This window comes from Lepidochelys kempii, chromosome 22 (genome assembly GCF_965140285.1).
Source record: "Lepidochelys kempii isolate rLepKem1 chromosome 22, rLepKem1.hap1, whole genome shotgun sequence".
In the NCBI taxonomy this organism is placed as follows: Eukaryota; Metazoa; Chordata; order Testudines; family Cheloniidae; genus Lepidochelys; species Lepidochelys kempii.
Genome location: NC_136401.1, coordinates 17,369,129 through 17,385,404, shown reverse-complemented (window position 1 = coordinate 17,385,404; position 16,276 = coordinate 17,369,129). Strand labels below are relative to the sequence as shown.

The following is a 16,276-nucleotide window of genomic DNA, read 5'->3' as shown; positions in this document are numbered from 1 at the left end:
TGAAACATTCACCATGATCTTTTCTTTTAAAAAACAAACTAAAATTCCAAAATATTGCAAATCCCTAGAAAAGCCTAATTCCACTGGTAGGTTCAGGTTCTCTGTCCCAAAGCCTAGAAATGACTCCTGACATCCTTCATCCAGGCGAGAGTTAAAGTGCAAACAATAGTAGAGATGGATGAAATAAAATAGAAAAGAAACCAAATTAAGGAAAATAGTTCTATTTTGGGTAAAACTCTGAAAGAAAGACCTCATTCAATATCCAACACTGAGGAGATATATGGAAATCAGGGAGTGAATATTCAACATACAATATAATAAAGAATAATTTATTTTAAATACACGCAGTTATAATTCTTATTCAGACTGTTCCTCACTCTGGGGGAAAATAAAACCTGAATATAAAAAAATCCTGATATAAGAACATTGTTTAGCTGATTAAAAGGTAAGAAGTTTAGGGCCTGATCCATCATCCATTGAAAAGTAGCTCTCAGAGCTTAATACTCAAAAATATTCAATGAGAGGAATGAGACACTTTATTAAAAACAAAATGCAAAGACATAATTCACATTGGGGGAAAATAGATCACATTTGTAAGTACTTGTTACCTGTAACCCTGATTGTACAAGTTTACACATGAATAAAATTTCTCCCATTTATTTCAAAGAGAGAGGGATATATGAATTGATTGCTGTGGATCAATCCTTTTATGAGTTATATATTGCTCCATATGAAGCAAACAAGGAAGTTTCATAGAAACCAGCTAATTCACAATCAGCGTTTACAATAAAGTGAGACTAAATCTGGAGACAGGTATTGAGGTTTTCTGGAAGTAGTTACTAAGTCTCTAAAATTTCCTAACAGATCCCCAATTATTCTGTGATAACAGTGTTGATTTTTTTTAAATTGAAAGTTACTTGGTATAAAGATGACACTGAATATTGTGAATACATATAGAAGAAAATTTTCTCCTGTTGATCATACAACTTAATAGTTCCAGACTACTTACATATAAAGTCTTCTCCTGTTATAAACTCTGATTGTATCTTTAAAAAAACTTGCCCGTAGTTGAAAACACGTGGTCAGTTGCAGGAATTTTTTTCAGTGCGTGCCTTAAAAATCTGTGATAACACCATCCTTGGAGTTCCCATTGACTTTACATGCCATTGCAGGTGTGTAGCATCTCTGAAAATTAAACTCATATGGTAGGGAATAATCTTGTACTGGCATTTAGGGGGTTGGACTCCGGAGATCTATGGTCAACATTTTCAAAATTAGGCACCTATACTGTAAGGCTCAATTTTCAGAGTTCTGAGCTCCCACAACTTGAACTGGCTTCCCAGGGAGCTGTGAGTGCTCAGCACTTTTGAAAACTAGGCCTCTCTAATTTCAGTTAGTCCAATTCTGGGCTCTCCGAGGGTGTTTCATCAGCAGCTCAAGTTTTAACAAATTCAAAAGACTTTTACAGTCTGTTTTCTGGCTGTTCCTCAACAACAGCTGCGGAGCATGAGGTGGGGATAATGAACCTACTGGCACATCCCTAGAAGGCAAACAAACAGATAAACAAAGCATTCAGTTCAATAGTAGCTGTCTTGTTTTATTTATTCTACATTATTTTTCTACTTGTCTCTGCAGGCAAAGGTGATTTCAGTGAAGTGCAGAACTCTGGGTCTGATCCAAAGTCTTTTGAAATCAGTAGGCATTTTTCTCCTTGACTACATTGGCTCTGGATCAAGCCATATGATGCTAACATATACCTACTCAAGTTCCAGGAAGGTGGGTGGGCGCAAGCCTGCCCACAGCTGAAGGCCCCTTCCCCAGCCTAAGTGGAGAAACCATGAAACCCAGGGTTCAGCTAAATTCAGGGGACAGCAAATGATCAAACAGGAATGAGAGATACAGAGCGGTAAGTAAGGATCCTGGGGCGGGGCGGGGGAGTGTGGAAGACTATTCTACAGGTGAGCATTGGGTTGCCAACTTTCTAATTGCACAAAACGAAACACCCATGCCTTGCTTCTGCCCTGCCCTTCCCTGAGGCCCCGCCCCACCGCTTCTCTGATGCCCCGGCCCCACTCATTCCAGCCCCCCTCCCTCTGTCGCTTGCTCTCCCCCACCCTCACTTACTTTCACTGGGTTGGGGCAGAGGGTTGGGGTGAGGGCTGCAGTTGGGGGTATGGGCTCTGGGGTGGGGCCAGGGATGACAGGTTTGGGGTGCAGGAGAGGGTCTGGGCTGGGGCTGAGGGGTTTGGAGTGTGGGAGGGGGTGAGGGGTGTGGGCTCAGAGAGGGAATTTGGGTGTGGGACGGGGCTCAGAGCTGGGGTAGGAGGTTGGGGTGAGGGAGTAGGTGTGGGGTGTGGGCCCGGATGGGGGGCTCAGGTCTGGGGTAGGGGGTTGGGATGTGGGAGGGGGTGTGGGCTCTGGGAGGGAGTTTGGGTGTGGGAGGGGGTTCCGATCTGGGGCAGGAGGTTCAGGCTCCAGCCGGGCAGCGCTTACCTCAGGTGGCTCCCGGTCAGTGGTGCAGCAGGGCTAAGGCAGGCTCCCTGCCTGCCCTGGCTCTGCACTGCTCCTGGAAGCAGCCACCATGTCCTGCCCCTAGGTGGAGGCACAGCCAGGCAGCTCTGCACGTTGTGTGGCTGCCACGCCCACAGGCGCTACCCCCACAGCTCCCATTGGCCACGGTTCCCGGCCAATGGGAGCTGCGGTGCTGGCGCTGAGGGCGGGGGCAGCACACAGAGCTTCCCTGATTGCTCCAGCACCTAGGAGCCGGACATGCCGGCCGCTTCCAGGAGCCACGCAGAGCCAGAGCAGGCAAGGAGCCTGCCTTAGCCATGGTGAACCACCCACTGGACTTCTAATGGCCCAGCCAGTGGTGCTGACCGGAGCCGCTAGGGTCCCTTTTCAACTGGGCATTCCTGTTGAAAACCAGACACCTGGCAACCCTAGGTGAGCAGCTTCTACACTATAGCTATTCAGTTAGGATGCCCTTAACTATGCAGCACAGTTGCCTTCATCAAAATTTTACCTTTAACAACATGGCCAAAGACATTTGAAGATGAAGAGGAAAGAAGCTCAGACATTTCTTGTAAATATGGAAGGTTCCCTCCACTCAGTACGTTCGGCAAGCCACAGTCCTGTACAAATGAAGCATCCAAAACAGTCAAGCATTTTCACTCATCCCCATGAACTCATTTCCTCACTATGGATACATTCAGGTCCTGACATGCAGGGGCCAGATTCCTTACTCTACTCTAACCCCAAAGGGACAGAAGATGGCAAGTTCAGCAGTCTCTTAATTTAGTGATAAAGGAGTCCATTAAAATCTGGGTTGAAATTATTTTTATTGCCCCCACCTCGTTTATTTCCTAAGGAACACAAATATTAAGGAGGCACGTTTACTGTTGTACATACGCATACAATGAATAATCACATGTATTGGCTTCACATTATTATTATGTTAATTGTCTTGCTAGCTTTCCAGGAATCTTTGCAGACAAGAGGCTCTTATGAGGCATATTCAGTCAATGAAAAGGTCACAAAGGGACTGAGAGGAATTCAGAATTATTATTATTATTAATTAAGTTCTGATGGTTTGTTGCTCTGCCCTTGGCAAGATACAGACAGATTTAGGGTGAAATTCTGGCCCTACTGAAGTCAATGGCAAAACTCCTATTGGCTTCAGTGGGGTGGGATTTCACCATTGGACCCAGACAGTTCTGCACCTGAGTTAGTGTTTGCAGGGTTGGAGCCTTGGTTTCCATCCCAAGGCACTTACAACCTAAGAGTCAGGCAAAAATTTTACAAGATGCACTAAGACCCAGAAGATAAATTCAAATATTTTCTATTTTTGTAGCGTGGGTTTTGGGTGGTGCTGATATTTCATCGACAGGGGTTAGAATAAATATTAACAAAATAACACCTTGTCTGTATTAAGCTCTTATAGATAACTGTTTGTTATGGCAGCTTATGGGGACATGAAAGTCAGCAGGAAAGAATTATCCTGGTGCAGCTTCCCTGTGCTGGCCCCCTCAAAAGCCTCAGTGTAGCGTGTGGGCAAGGAGTGGGGATGGAGACTCTGCTGCAGCCAGTGCTGCAACCCATTGGCAGTCCTGCTGGGGAGGGGGAATGCTGTAAATTTGAGTAGCCCCTACAACAACCCAGAATAGGGAGGGTACAAAGGTATATTAAAGCCACCATAGTGCCCCTCCCCCTGAATTGTACCTTTTTTTGGTTGGGCCCCCTAGATGCACAGCCCGAACCTCAGCCATTGTGTTTGTAGACATTTATAGCTTAACCTATGGTGTTTTCTTTGTTGGATATTAACTCTATATATCCTGTGCAATTATCTTTTCACCAAATTAACAGAATTACCTCCTGAAGAAAGTCCTCCCTTTTGGGGCCATGATATTGTGGGAAACACGTCATCTCCTTATTTTCCTGGATTTTTACAAAGTGAGTGGCAGTTTGACATGATTTTGGTTTCTATGAAAAAAAGAATCTAAAATTAAGGGAGGAAAATGAAAGCTACCCACCCACCCACAAAAACAAGCAAACAAGTCATTTACCCAGATATTGACACTCACCTGCAGCCCAGGGTTTGCTCCCATTTGTAATAAACAATTAATTCCCTCAAGAATTTGATCTTTGCGCATTTGCAGAAACTTTCGCGTGTCAGTGTGGTTGAGGATTTTTTGAGACTCCCTCACTAATGCAGTGTGAGCAAGAACTGCACAGTGCAATGGTGTTAAACCTGGACAGGAAGAACCACAATGACATCAGTCACTTGCTAGGGACTAAATCCAAATGCTTGGGTATTTTGGCTTTAACAAAAACACCAACAATTAGATAATGTTCAGCTCAAGCTTTCTTCCCAGGCTTAGCTATTCCCAGGGGTCTTCTGCTCAGCCCTCACCCTGGACTTTCTCCCTATAGAGAACCACTTCTACCTTTTTTATATCCCAGTGGCATGGCAAAGCACCAGCCTCAGTGAGCTGGAGGAGATCAGCCCTTCCCAGCAAGATCAATGCAATGGGGTTGCCAACTTGATATTTCCTACCTAATTTCTGGGGTTTAAAATTACTTAGGTTAGAGTTTGGAGCCTTGGAGGAGTCTGCAGTAAGCTTCACTGTAGTTCAAATTGCATCTCTTACCGCAATGGTCAGTTCGATCCACTTCCACATGCATGCCGCCTTCTTTACATTTGTTCAGAACCTGAAAGGAGGATGATGCAGAGATTGTAAATATTGATTGTGGCCTCTGGGCACTGCCACAGTACAATAAAACAATAAAAATAGTGACACCAGTTCATCTCCGCTGGGATGGTTTCTCATATCTGTAGAGACGTCTCACATTTTGCGTGGCAGAATATGCATGTGTCTCCTGCAAAATGCAGGCAGAAAAATCCAGTGCATATGATAGTGTAATTATAACTGTATCTCTAATTAAAGCTCTACTTACATCCAAAACTCTTAAGTACCCATTCTCTGCACACAGATGGAGTGGTGTTTTCCCAAAACTGTCCTGTTCATTGACATTGGCTCCCAGAGAAATCAAATCATTGACCATCAGGTGCTGGTTCTTTTCAGCAGCTAGATGTAATGCCGTCTAATAAGAAGAGAGGGGGGGAGAGAGACTTTACAGTGGAAAAAAATGAAAAGTCTTTAACCAGCATGGATTAGCAGCTAGGGGGAAACATTGGGAGTCAAGACTTCTAGGGTCTATTCCTGGCTCTGGGAAGGAAGTGTGGTCTACTGGTGGAGGGGAGTGGTGTCAGGACTCCTGGGTTCTATTCCTAGCTGTGCCACTGACTTGCTGTGTGATTTTGTGCAAATCATTTCACTTCCCTATACCGCAGTTTCCCCATCTGTAAAATGTCAGTAGTAATACCTGGCTGACTGGGGTGTTAGGAGTTTAAAATCAATGTTTGGAAAATGCTTAGGGATCCTTTAATGTGTTAGAGAAGTGCCCGATTTTCTTTTCCAGTTAGTGTCATACCCGTTTGGCTGCATCCTTCTCATCAATTTTGTTTAGAGATGCCAATCTCTGTGCAAGTGCATAAGCCCGTGCTCTCCTTCCTTGAATGACAGCCTTGTGCAGGAGCCTGGAATAGGTCAGGGTTTGTAATGCATTAGAACATTCAGCAAATGTGAGCAAGGTTTCTCAAATAACCGCAGGGATGGTATCTTAAAGCAAAAGGAACAATTTTTTTCAGTGTGTAAAATAAGGCATCAGAAACTTTGGGGACAGTTTGGTATTTCAGTCATTTATTCTTTACTCTCTATTAACTGAGGGGGTGAAGGTAGACACACACACTTTATAGATCTGTAGGCTGAGATCACTCCACATACCAGGGGCTAGCTGCATCCCTCCATTTCACCCCACAAGCTCCCTGTGCACCTGTCTCCCATCCCTCTATTTCAGAGACACAATCCCCCAACCTCCACCCTGCCAGGGGTTGTGTGTGCACCCCATTTCCCCATCCTCCCTTACCAGGGTTCTCTTTAGGGTTGCCAAGTGTGGTTGGACATATTCCTGGAAGTTTCATCACATGACATAATCTTTAATGAAAGATTAATCTTTAATTTCTGGAGACTCCAGGACAATCCTGGAGAATTGGCAACCCTTGTTCTCTGGTATGGGACAGGTGGAGAAATGTAGAAACCCTCCTGTCCAAAACCAAAACATAACTCCTAACTCCAGCTGCAAAACAATGTTTCTCTTTTTAGGTGAAATTCACCCCTCTGCAGAAGCAAGCTGGGAATCTCACCCCTAGCTCGCTGTGTAGACTTAGTCTTTGTGTAGAACAAATAGATCCTAGTACATGCATATGGTTATTGCCATATCCAGCCTGGCATTTGCACCTTTTGTGGACACAGTTAAAGATTACCAATGAGAATTTGGCCCTTTAGGTCCCACGTGAACAGGAATTGATGAATATTTTAATTTCTTGGTCACAGGACATTTTGTGCATCTGTTCAGGGGGGATGTAAAAAAAGGAGTGCAGAAGATGTTAGAGATTTAACAGTGGGTGGCTTATTGTAAGTAATGGTAATGCAATTATAGTAATAAAGGTAAACAGCAATTTCTATAATTTTATTGCTGTATTCAGGAGCACTCTTCAGCATAGCACGTGGTCCACTTACTACATTTTGTTTCCTGTAATGTTGCAATCCTGTAAAATGAGATTGTGTTTGGATCCCCTTGATTGTGTTTTAAAGACAATCAAGAAGTCTCATCCCTGCTGAGACTAGGCCAGTTTTAAGAAAGGTGGCATCTGTTTTACATCAGCTTCCTTAAACTGGTTGAGCTGTGAAGGAAATCAAGTGGTTGGGGTTTTTTGGGGGGCGGAGGGGGGGGAAGACTTGTTTGTTTGCGTAAACAAATATTTGCTCTTTAAGCACACTTTATTCTACTGAAATAGGATCAATATCCTTGTTGTCTTCGAGTCAGTTCCAGAGAAGCCGCTCCCAATTCTTTGGAAGTCTGCTGCCTGCACACTACATCAAAACTTACATACATTGCTAATCTCCTCACCCATTTTTATTGCCAGCTACTAAAAAAAGTAATTATTCATAGACTGTTTGCAGCCTGGTAAACAATGTTAAGGAGTCGTATTGTTGCAAATCAGTTTCTCGGGAGCATAAAGGAATTGTTTCAGAACAGGTGCCTTTGATTACATTTTCTTCTAGCTGCTCACAGTTCAGTCCTTGGCCTTGTTTACACCGGGATGCTGTCCTGATTTCAGTTGTCAGTAGCCAGAAAGTGGGCTAACTACACCTGTGCAAACCTCTAGTGTGGACAGGCAAAGTTACTATCGGCACCGATAGAACTTGGCACTACCTAAAACCAGGTCCAACTGCATTGATGCAAATTACAGTTTGCACTGCCCTCACTGAGGCTTTGTCTATGCTACAAGTAATACTGCGGGACAGCTGCAGCTACACTTGCTCTAGCATCAGATGGTGTTTTTCCACAGCTGCGGTACATCTACCCTCTCAAGAGGCAAGAGTGGTGTCTATACCGGGGCTTAGTTTGGCTCAACTATATCTCCTAAGGGAGTGAATTTTTCACATCCTGAGCAACAAAGCTAGGTCAACCTAAGTTTTAGGTGTTGACCAAACCTAAAGGTTTCCACAACACCAGTGGCTGGAATTGGATCCACTCCCCATTGTCGATAAGATTTCAGAAAAGAGAAAGCAATATATTATATATATATATATATATATATAACAGTCACAGACCTGTTCCCATTTTCATCAGATGCAAGCAACTTGTCCACTGGGATATTTCTCAGGAGACTCTCCTCCCAGTATAGTTGGAACTGGAAGAAAGAAAGGGCAGAAAGGTCCTGCTGTTCAAAAGAAACAGAGGTTGACTTCAGATGTCCCACATAGTCCTGGGAGGTTGCATCAACTTCCAAGAACTCCTCTGAATGGTGTCCTGGTGGATTATAGCAGAAAGGTCTGTCCTGTGCAGAAGGCTCTGGGAAATGCCCCTGGGGACTGATAAATGGATCCTGCATCTGCCAGCTGTTCTGTTCCTCATTTTTACTTGGAAATGATATTTCCAGGGAGTTTGGGTGTTGCATTTTTTTATAATTGGGTAAGTAAGAATTCTCCTCTTGTCCACACAGTAGTTGGTGGCAATCAGGAAACGGGCAACACAGCTGTGATTTGGTCAGGTTCTGGCTCCTTTCCAGCAGGCTGCCAGCTGGTTGTTTGCTGCTCTTAGCTTCCCACCAAGAGGCCTGAATATCAGGGGGAAAGCTGTGCCAGCAGCAAGCTGGCATAGGGCTCAGAGACTCTAGCTTTGAGTGGCTCTTGTTCAGGTCTTCCTCCAGGACCTCAACCAAGATATCAAGGTCCTCCAAGCCTTTTAGTGCTTGCTCAGAACTTTGCTTTTTCTAAAACACCAAGAAGAAAAACAAAAATTCAGTCATCAGGTGTCCTGTTCAGCCTCAGAATGGTAACATGTGATTTGCCTGGAGAGTCAGAAATCTTGAAGCAAAAGGTGTCATACATACCTGTCTGAGCTGTTTTTCTGAATAAGGGTGAGCTTTTCTTCTTGCTATTGAAAACAAAAGAAAAACATTTGAGTTTTAAAAAAAAATGTAAGTAATATTCACTCCAATATTTCTACCCATAGGATACATGGGTGAAAAGAAGTATACGGTGAAAATGCCGGAAGCCTTGTTTATAGCACAGAGGTGGGCAAACTACGGCCTGCAGGCTGCATCCAGCCCATCAGACCTTTTAATCTGGCCCTCGAGCGCCCTCCGGGGAGCGGGGTTGGGGACTTGCCCCACTCCGATGCTCCAGCTGGGGAGCAGGGTCAGAGGCTTGCCCTACTCCATGCGTGCTGTGGCTCTGCATGCCTCCTGGAAGTAGCGGCATGTCCCCCCTCTGGCTCCTATGCATAGGGGCAGCCAGGGGGCTCTGCACACTGCCCCCGCCCTAGGTGCCGGCTCTGCAGCTCCTATTGGCTGGGAACTGCAGCCATGGGAGCTGCAGAGGTGGTGCCTGCAGATGGGGCAGCATGCAGAGCCGCCTGACTGGTGCCGGGCCTCTGCATAGGAGCCGTAGGGGGGACATGTTGCTGCTTCTGGGAGCTGCTTGAGATAAGCGCCTCCCAGAGCCTGCACCCCTGAGCCCCACCCCGTGCCCCAACCCCTGGCCCCAGCTCTGATCCTCCTTCCACCCTCCAGACCCCTCGGTCCCAGTCTGGAGCACCTTCCTGCATCCCAAGCCCCTCATCCTCAGCCCCACCTCAGAACCTGCACCTCCAGCCAGAGCCCTCAACCCCTCCCACATCCCAACCCCTTGTCCAGCCCGAAGCCCCATCCCACACCCTGAACTCCTAATTTTTGGCCCCATCCCAGAGCCTGCACCCCCAGCCAGAGCCCTCACCCCTTCCCGCACCCCAACCCCCCAATTCCTTTAGCGTTCATGGCCCACCATACAATTTCCATACCCAGATGTGGCCCTCAGGCCAAAAAAGTTTGCCCACCCCTGTTACAGCAGCATGTCTCTCAGCTTTGCAGCCCTGCTAGAACCATAAAGAATTTAAGAAACAAAGCTAATTCTGACAAGGACTGTGGAGTACATGAAGGTGCACATGTTAATGTGTACTTGTGTGAGCATAGACATACTCTGAGGGTGGATCAGTGTGTGCTTTAAGGGACGTTGAGAAAGGTCTTGCTAGATGAATGGAGGGAGCAGAAGAAGAGAAAAGCTCCATAAAACTGGCTGGATCTAAGTCTACAGAGGGTTTTTATTTGTTTGTTTTTTTAAAAGGGTACAACTTTGAAATATATAGGACCACAGCATCATCTCAGCATAGCTCTGTCAAAACAAAATAGTTTCCACGGTATGCATCCGATGAAGTGAGCTGTAGCTCACGAAAGCTCATGCTCAAATAAATTGGTTAGTCTCTAAGGTGCCACAAGTACTCCTTTTCTTTTAGTTATGCCAGTGTATACCAGCTGAGAATCTGGCCCTATATCCTTAAACAATAGGTAGCCAGTGGAAGTCTGAGAGTCTTGTGACACAATTCTTTGTGTACGTATGCTTGTGAGAGGGCATCAACCTATAGGATGAGGAGTTTGCATTCCCCCCAGGGGGTACTTTACCTGTTGTTCCAGAAGATCTTTTAGTTGTAGTTGCCCTTATTGATTGTGCTTCCTAAGGAAACAAGCAAATAAACAAAAATTAATATATTTTGAGATGGTAACATTTACTAGAAAAATTTAACTGGTGCACAGTATGTGACCTGAGCAAAATAATTCTGATACTAACAACTTCTATCTGATACTTTTTTTTGCAGAGCATGGAAACAGTGATCTCTTTTGGACGAAAAAGATCCTTGCTACCATGCTCTTGAAAAAATCTCCACTCTAATCTCTTAGTATTGTTTGAATTTGGGATATACAGCACCAGATTGCAGACTTCTACCTCTTCACGTAAAGGAGTAACTCTATTGGATGGAAGCAACACCATGCGGTATGATCTGCACAGTAGCCACAGAGAGAGAACATGTAACATACTTTGCCATCATGTTACACTTTCATATGTGGTGACTTCTCCAAACTCAAGTAGATTCTTACCTTTATGTCACTGGGGTCCATCCCTTTGGAAAGCCGGACTTTTCTCAGCAACTCCCGCACTGGCATTTTTACCCGCACGCCAACATACCGCTTCTGAGGGGGGAAAGTGCTCAGTGTAGAGTCTGGAAAAAATCAAAATAAGGTACTTGAAAAAGAAATTACCACAAAATAAATGCTACAAGCCATTGTGTGATAGGGAGAGTAGGAGGTAGTTTTGCCCTAAGAGGGTGTACATAGTTTCAGGTGATTTGTTAGTTGGGGAAAATTCCCACTTTGAACTATATGTTCTCTGGTTCTGAATTTTCAAGAATTACTCTTATTTAGTATCGATAAACATGTTCTAACTGTTCAGGGGGCTTCTCAACAAGTAAGAGACAATCAATAAAATAAAATAAAAATCTGACTGAAGAGCTTACAACCTGTGGGCATGAATGGAGAAAGAATACATGTGTAAGCAGAGTCTGAATGAGCTCTCCTCTGCCTTCTGTGGATGAACTGGGGGGAAAGATCTTAGGAGCAGACTATATTGGCACAGACCAGGGATCGGCAACCTTTGGCCCATGGCCCGCCAGTGGAAGCCACTGGTGGGCCAGGCCGGTTTGTTTACCTGCAGCATCTGCAGGTTCAGCTGATCGCTGCTCCTACTGGCCACGGTTCACTGTCTCAGGCCAATGGGGGCGGTGGGAAGCGGCACGGGCCAAGGGATGTGCTGGTTGCCCTTCCTGCAGCCCCCATTGGCCTGGGACGGCAAACCATGGCCAGTGGGAGCTCCGATCGGCTGAACCTGCGGATGCTACAGGTAAGCAAACCATCCCGGCCCACCAGAGGCTTTCCCTGGCAGGCCGCGGGCCAAAGGTTGCCAATCCCTGGCATAGACCAATCTAATTTGTCTAGGTGATCAGCAGACAGACTTGCTTTGACAAAGTGATTAGTTTTGGCTGCTTCAGATTAAAGTTCACTTTAATCTTGAATACAGGGAAAATGAAACGTTATTGTCCTTACTGTATGTCTAAAGGGCAGCAGAACTGCCCTAACTGAGGGATCACCCTCATCTGAACCTCATGTCCTGAGCCATGGGGAGTGATGTGAAAATGAGTGGGAACAAGTGTTCCTCTTCGCTGATGGGGTGGACCTGTTTAAAGAGTCTAAGATACCATTTAACCCTTCTCCTCCAGTGTTGAAAGGCAGAGCAGACCAGATGCAATTGAGAATCCTCGGTTCTGCTCAGCAATCGCTAAAGCTGAAGTCACTGATGAGCAGCCTTGGGAGGTTGAACCTTAGACCTGGTGTGGGTACAACGCTGCAGTGAAAAACAATGTAGAGGATGCAGCAGCAAGCTCCCCACTACCCAGTGAAATCACTAAGTCCTGAAATCACTAAGAACTGGGCTACGTGGCGGGATCTCTGAGCACAGCATCGTCGCGGCCTAGGTTCAGGAGGACCCTCATATGTCAAGACTCACTGCGTGGGCTGCTGACAGCTGACAGTTTGATAGAGGTGATGCTCGCTGGGGCAGTGGGGAGCCGCTGTAGCTCCTAGAGCACCTCTTTGTGCTCTAACGCAAAAGAGGAGACGCGATTAGGATTAAACACCAAGACCATGGTGGCCTAGAATGACAGGGATGTATGTGAGGCGGGTGATCAGATCCTGTGGTGATAGGAGTAATATATAGATAAATATAACCTGAGGGTTGCACTGCTAAGTTTACCCTATGGACTAGATTTTCAGCTGGACCCAATAATCACTGCTCTACCCTGGCTGGTTATTGCTTACAGCTGAGAATAGCCAGAATTCAGTAAGCTCTGACTATGCCCCTTTCTGCCCTTGACATGCTACCATATCAGAGGCTACAGGGGATGGGGAGTGACCTGGGAATTGGCTACATGAACTACAGACTCAGGTCACGTGGTCCTGTTTTTGCTCCCTGTTTAGGAGTTTGAAATATTTTCAGCAGGAGAATAATGGATACCATGTAACAAAAATTACACTTATGATAGGAGCTTTGGGATGAATTGTCATTTTTGCTAAAACTTGTGAATCCTTTGGAATTTCTGAATGCTTAGCAGGTGACAGAATACCTATGAATAATATGACCTCACAAGTCAGTTGTTTACTATTCAAACAGCTCTAGAAGTGGGACTAATACCTGCATCTGGCAGATATTTTAAGGCTTAATTAATTACTTTTGTGAAGCACTTTGACACCCTGGATGAAAGTACTATCAAAGTGCAAAGTTGTTGTTAATTTTATTGTTCTCTTTCAAGCTATTAAATAATAAAAATGCTGGATGATGCATCAATTTACCTGTCCAGGTGCAGTCTTGAAGCTGAAGCATTTAATAAAGGCAATAATTTATTATACATATTTGTATACAATTCTATAATTATTCGCCAAGTCATATATTACTATTACACGCAGAACCCAACATAATTAAGAAAATAAATGAGCAGCAAAATGTTACAGGTAAACAAATCATGGAATATTACTACAACAATCTGCAAGACATTGAAGAACTTTTGCCTTTAGGAATAAACCACATCAAAATCAAAAATAAGCTAACTACATAAACTGATCATCTCCATTTGACATTATTACTGCACATACCTAAAATGCACTGTTCTTACAACAACTTACTGTATTGCTTTGCAAAGAAATGCAGTATTGTCGTACATAATAGTTGAAAGTATGTGAAAAAATTTTAATCTTACCAGTAAGAGCAGACATCTCCTGGGATTTTACTGGGGGAGTATGACAGATCTTGGGACTCACAGCATTAAATTCTGTTAATCCAGAAGCTGGCAAAGATGGGCTCTGTTGAGAATAACTTCTGGGGCTGGCAGTTTCCCCAGGCAAAGGAGATCCTTGGCCCGTGCTATAACCACCGATTTCACTTTCACTGATGTTTTGATTGGTGAGAACTTCAGGACTCATTCTGATTTTTTGCAGCATTTCCAGCATACATGTGAAAAAAAATGCTTACTTGATTTTAAGGAAATATGTAAATCCAAGTTTTACATTGAGACGTTGATAATAACACAGTCGGTTATTCCCCAGTGCAATTAGCCACTGCTAGCTGAATCCAATTTCCCTATTCTCTTTAAAAGGAAGATATAGAATAAAATCAGTCTTCAAATCCCAGCAGCCGGTGGAAACTACTTTTGAGTATTGCATGGTTCATTACCTCTCTACCTCCTTTATAGTCAGGCATGGTTTGAAAGACGTCACAGCATGACAATACCACACCCTCTTTCTAACAATCTATTGTAGCAGCTGAAGACGAAGTGACTTTTCCTAAGAAGTGCTCAGTGGGATTGAGCAGGAAGAGGTGAAAATACAAAACTGAAAAATATGTTTTTTCCAAACATAAAAAAGAAAAAAATAAACAATGACTGGTTGATTTTAAAAGAATATGGGAGGGAAAAATGGTTTCCTGGGAATTCAGTTAATTTTCTCAAAGGATTAAACTCTGCAAAGAAGAATAAATAAATCTGGCCCTAAATTGAAACAATTTTATTAACACTTTTTATTTATATTTTTTTCTAAAGTTACATAAAAAAGCAGCCTTACATGTGTGACATTTAATCCTGAAAAAAGGAGCAAACGCTGACACCCCCTTGCTCCCACAAATCCCTTGGAGGAGGGGGGAAACCACAAAGAAACTCTACCCACTCAGAGTTTTGATTCCATAAAGAGAGAAGTGCCAGAGAGTCTATGAAGTCCACTAGGGACTTTGCTATTGCTATTGATTTTACATTGAAGGTGGTCAGATACTGTGACGATGGCTGGTGGTACAAAACCCTGAGATAAACAGATATTCTTTTGAAAGTAACTTTTTTTTTTCATAAGCAGTAGCATGCTGTCATGGTTGATCTATGAAAATAAAATGTTACATGTGGCTAATAACATTCCTCAAGTTTTTGACAGAACAGTCAAGTGCAGGAACTAAAATCCATCTTTATTTCTCCAGGGAAGATATTTGAAGATGTATATCTATCTCCAATACTGCAAGTGCAGACCAAGGGGTGAAATGTAGAACAAGCTCATCAAGCCTCAGTAGCTGTTAAACATTCTAGCATGAGTTTCCACAGATAACGGTGAGGAAAGACCAAACTGAACATATGATGCTAAATTGTTTACTTGTGCTTTAGCCAATCAGAAATCAGTCCCTACAACTCAATTATTTGGGGCGGGGGGCGGGGGAACCAACATATCTTTGTGTCAAGTAGAGAGAAAAGGTGGGTGATGTTATATATTTTATTGGACCAGCTTCTGTTGGTAAAAGAGACAAGCTTTTGAACTACACAGAGCTTTCCTTCATGTCTGGGAAAGGTACGTAGAGTGTCACAGCTATACAAAAGGGGGAACAGATTGTTTAGCATAACTGGTTAACACATATTGTAAGGGACCATTCAACATGAAGTGGTCCGCTAACATCTCTGCAGTCATAGGACAAGAATGGGGGAGGGGTTTGTGGGTTACAGATTGTTGAAATAAGCCATAAATCCAGTGTCTTTATTAAGACCATGATATTTAGTTCGAGCAAAGTTATGAATTTAAGCTCCGAGGTTTGACTTTTGAAGGTGTTGTGCAGGTTTCCTTTGAGGACATGGACTAAGAGGACATGCCTTTTATCATTTTTCTGTGTGAGTTCATTCTAGAGCATAGTAATTGCCTAGTTCCACCCACATAGTTGTTATTGGGGCATTTACTGCAGTGGATGAGGTACATCGCATGTGATAGGCATGTGTAGAACCCATTGATCTTGAAAGGTGTGTTGTGGGGAATATTGTTCATTGTAGCAGTAAAGACATGTCCACAGGTTTTGGATCTGTTGTTCTGGCAGTGTCTGGTGCTGCTTTGAGTTGCTGTGTCCTGGTCTGTGGGGAGCTTGCTTCTGATGATGAGCTTGGTGAGGTTTGGGGGGTTGTTTGAAGGCCAGAAGAGGGGGTTCAGGACAGGGATGCCGGAATGGGGGGGCCAGGAAACCATGGCTCCATCACTTTTTACTGGCTGTAAGGGTGAGCGACAGTGGAGGGGGGTGGAGAAGAGCAAGCAGGGGCAGGATCTTGAGGGAAGAGGTGGCATGGGAGCGAGGCTTTGGGGGAAGGGGAAGTGTGAGGGTGGGGGCTCAGTGAGAAGGGGCAGCCTGGGAACGGAGCCTCAGAGGGAATGGGTGGC

The 16,276-nt window shown here is 44.4% G+C and overlaps 2 protein-coding genes across 2 annotated transcripts; both read right to left on the bottom strand.

Moving 5' to 3' along the window:
- Positions 1-2,984: 2,984 nt before the first annotated feature.
- Positions 2,985-5,198, bottom strand: LOC144929635 (NF-kappa-B inhibitor zeta-like). Its single transcript, XM_078849854.1, has 4 exons — positions 5,148-5,198; positions 4,581-4,747; positions 4,369-4,479; positions 2,985-3,131 (listed from the first exon to the last, which is right to left on the bottom strand). The coding sequence occupies exons 1-4, from the start codon at positions 5,179-5,181 to the stop codon at positions 2,985-2,987; spliced, it is 459 nt and encodes a 152-aa protein (XP_078705980.1). The 5' UTR covers positions 5,182-5,198.
- A 1,681-nt stretch (positions 5,199-6,879) lies between these two features.
- LOC144929634 (uncharacterized) lies at positions 6,880-14,029 on the bottom strand. Its single transcript, XM_078849853.1, has 6 exons — positions 13,807-14,029; positions 11,099-11,220; positions 10,625-10,676; positions 9,020-9,063; positions 8,238-8,899; positions 6,880-6,967 (listed from the first exon to the last, which is right to left on the bottom strand). Exons 1-6 carry the CDS (start codon positions 14,027-14,029, stop codon positions 6,880-6,882), a joined length of 1,191 nt encoding a protein of 396 aa, XP_078705979.1.
- Positions 14,030-16,276: the final 2,247 nt, after the last annotated feature.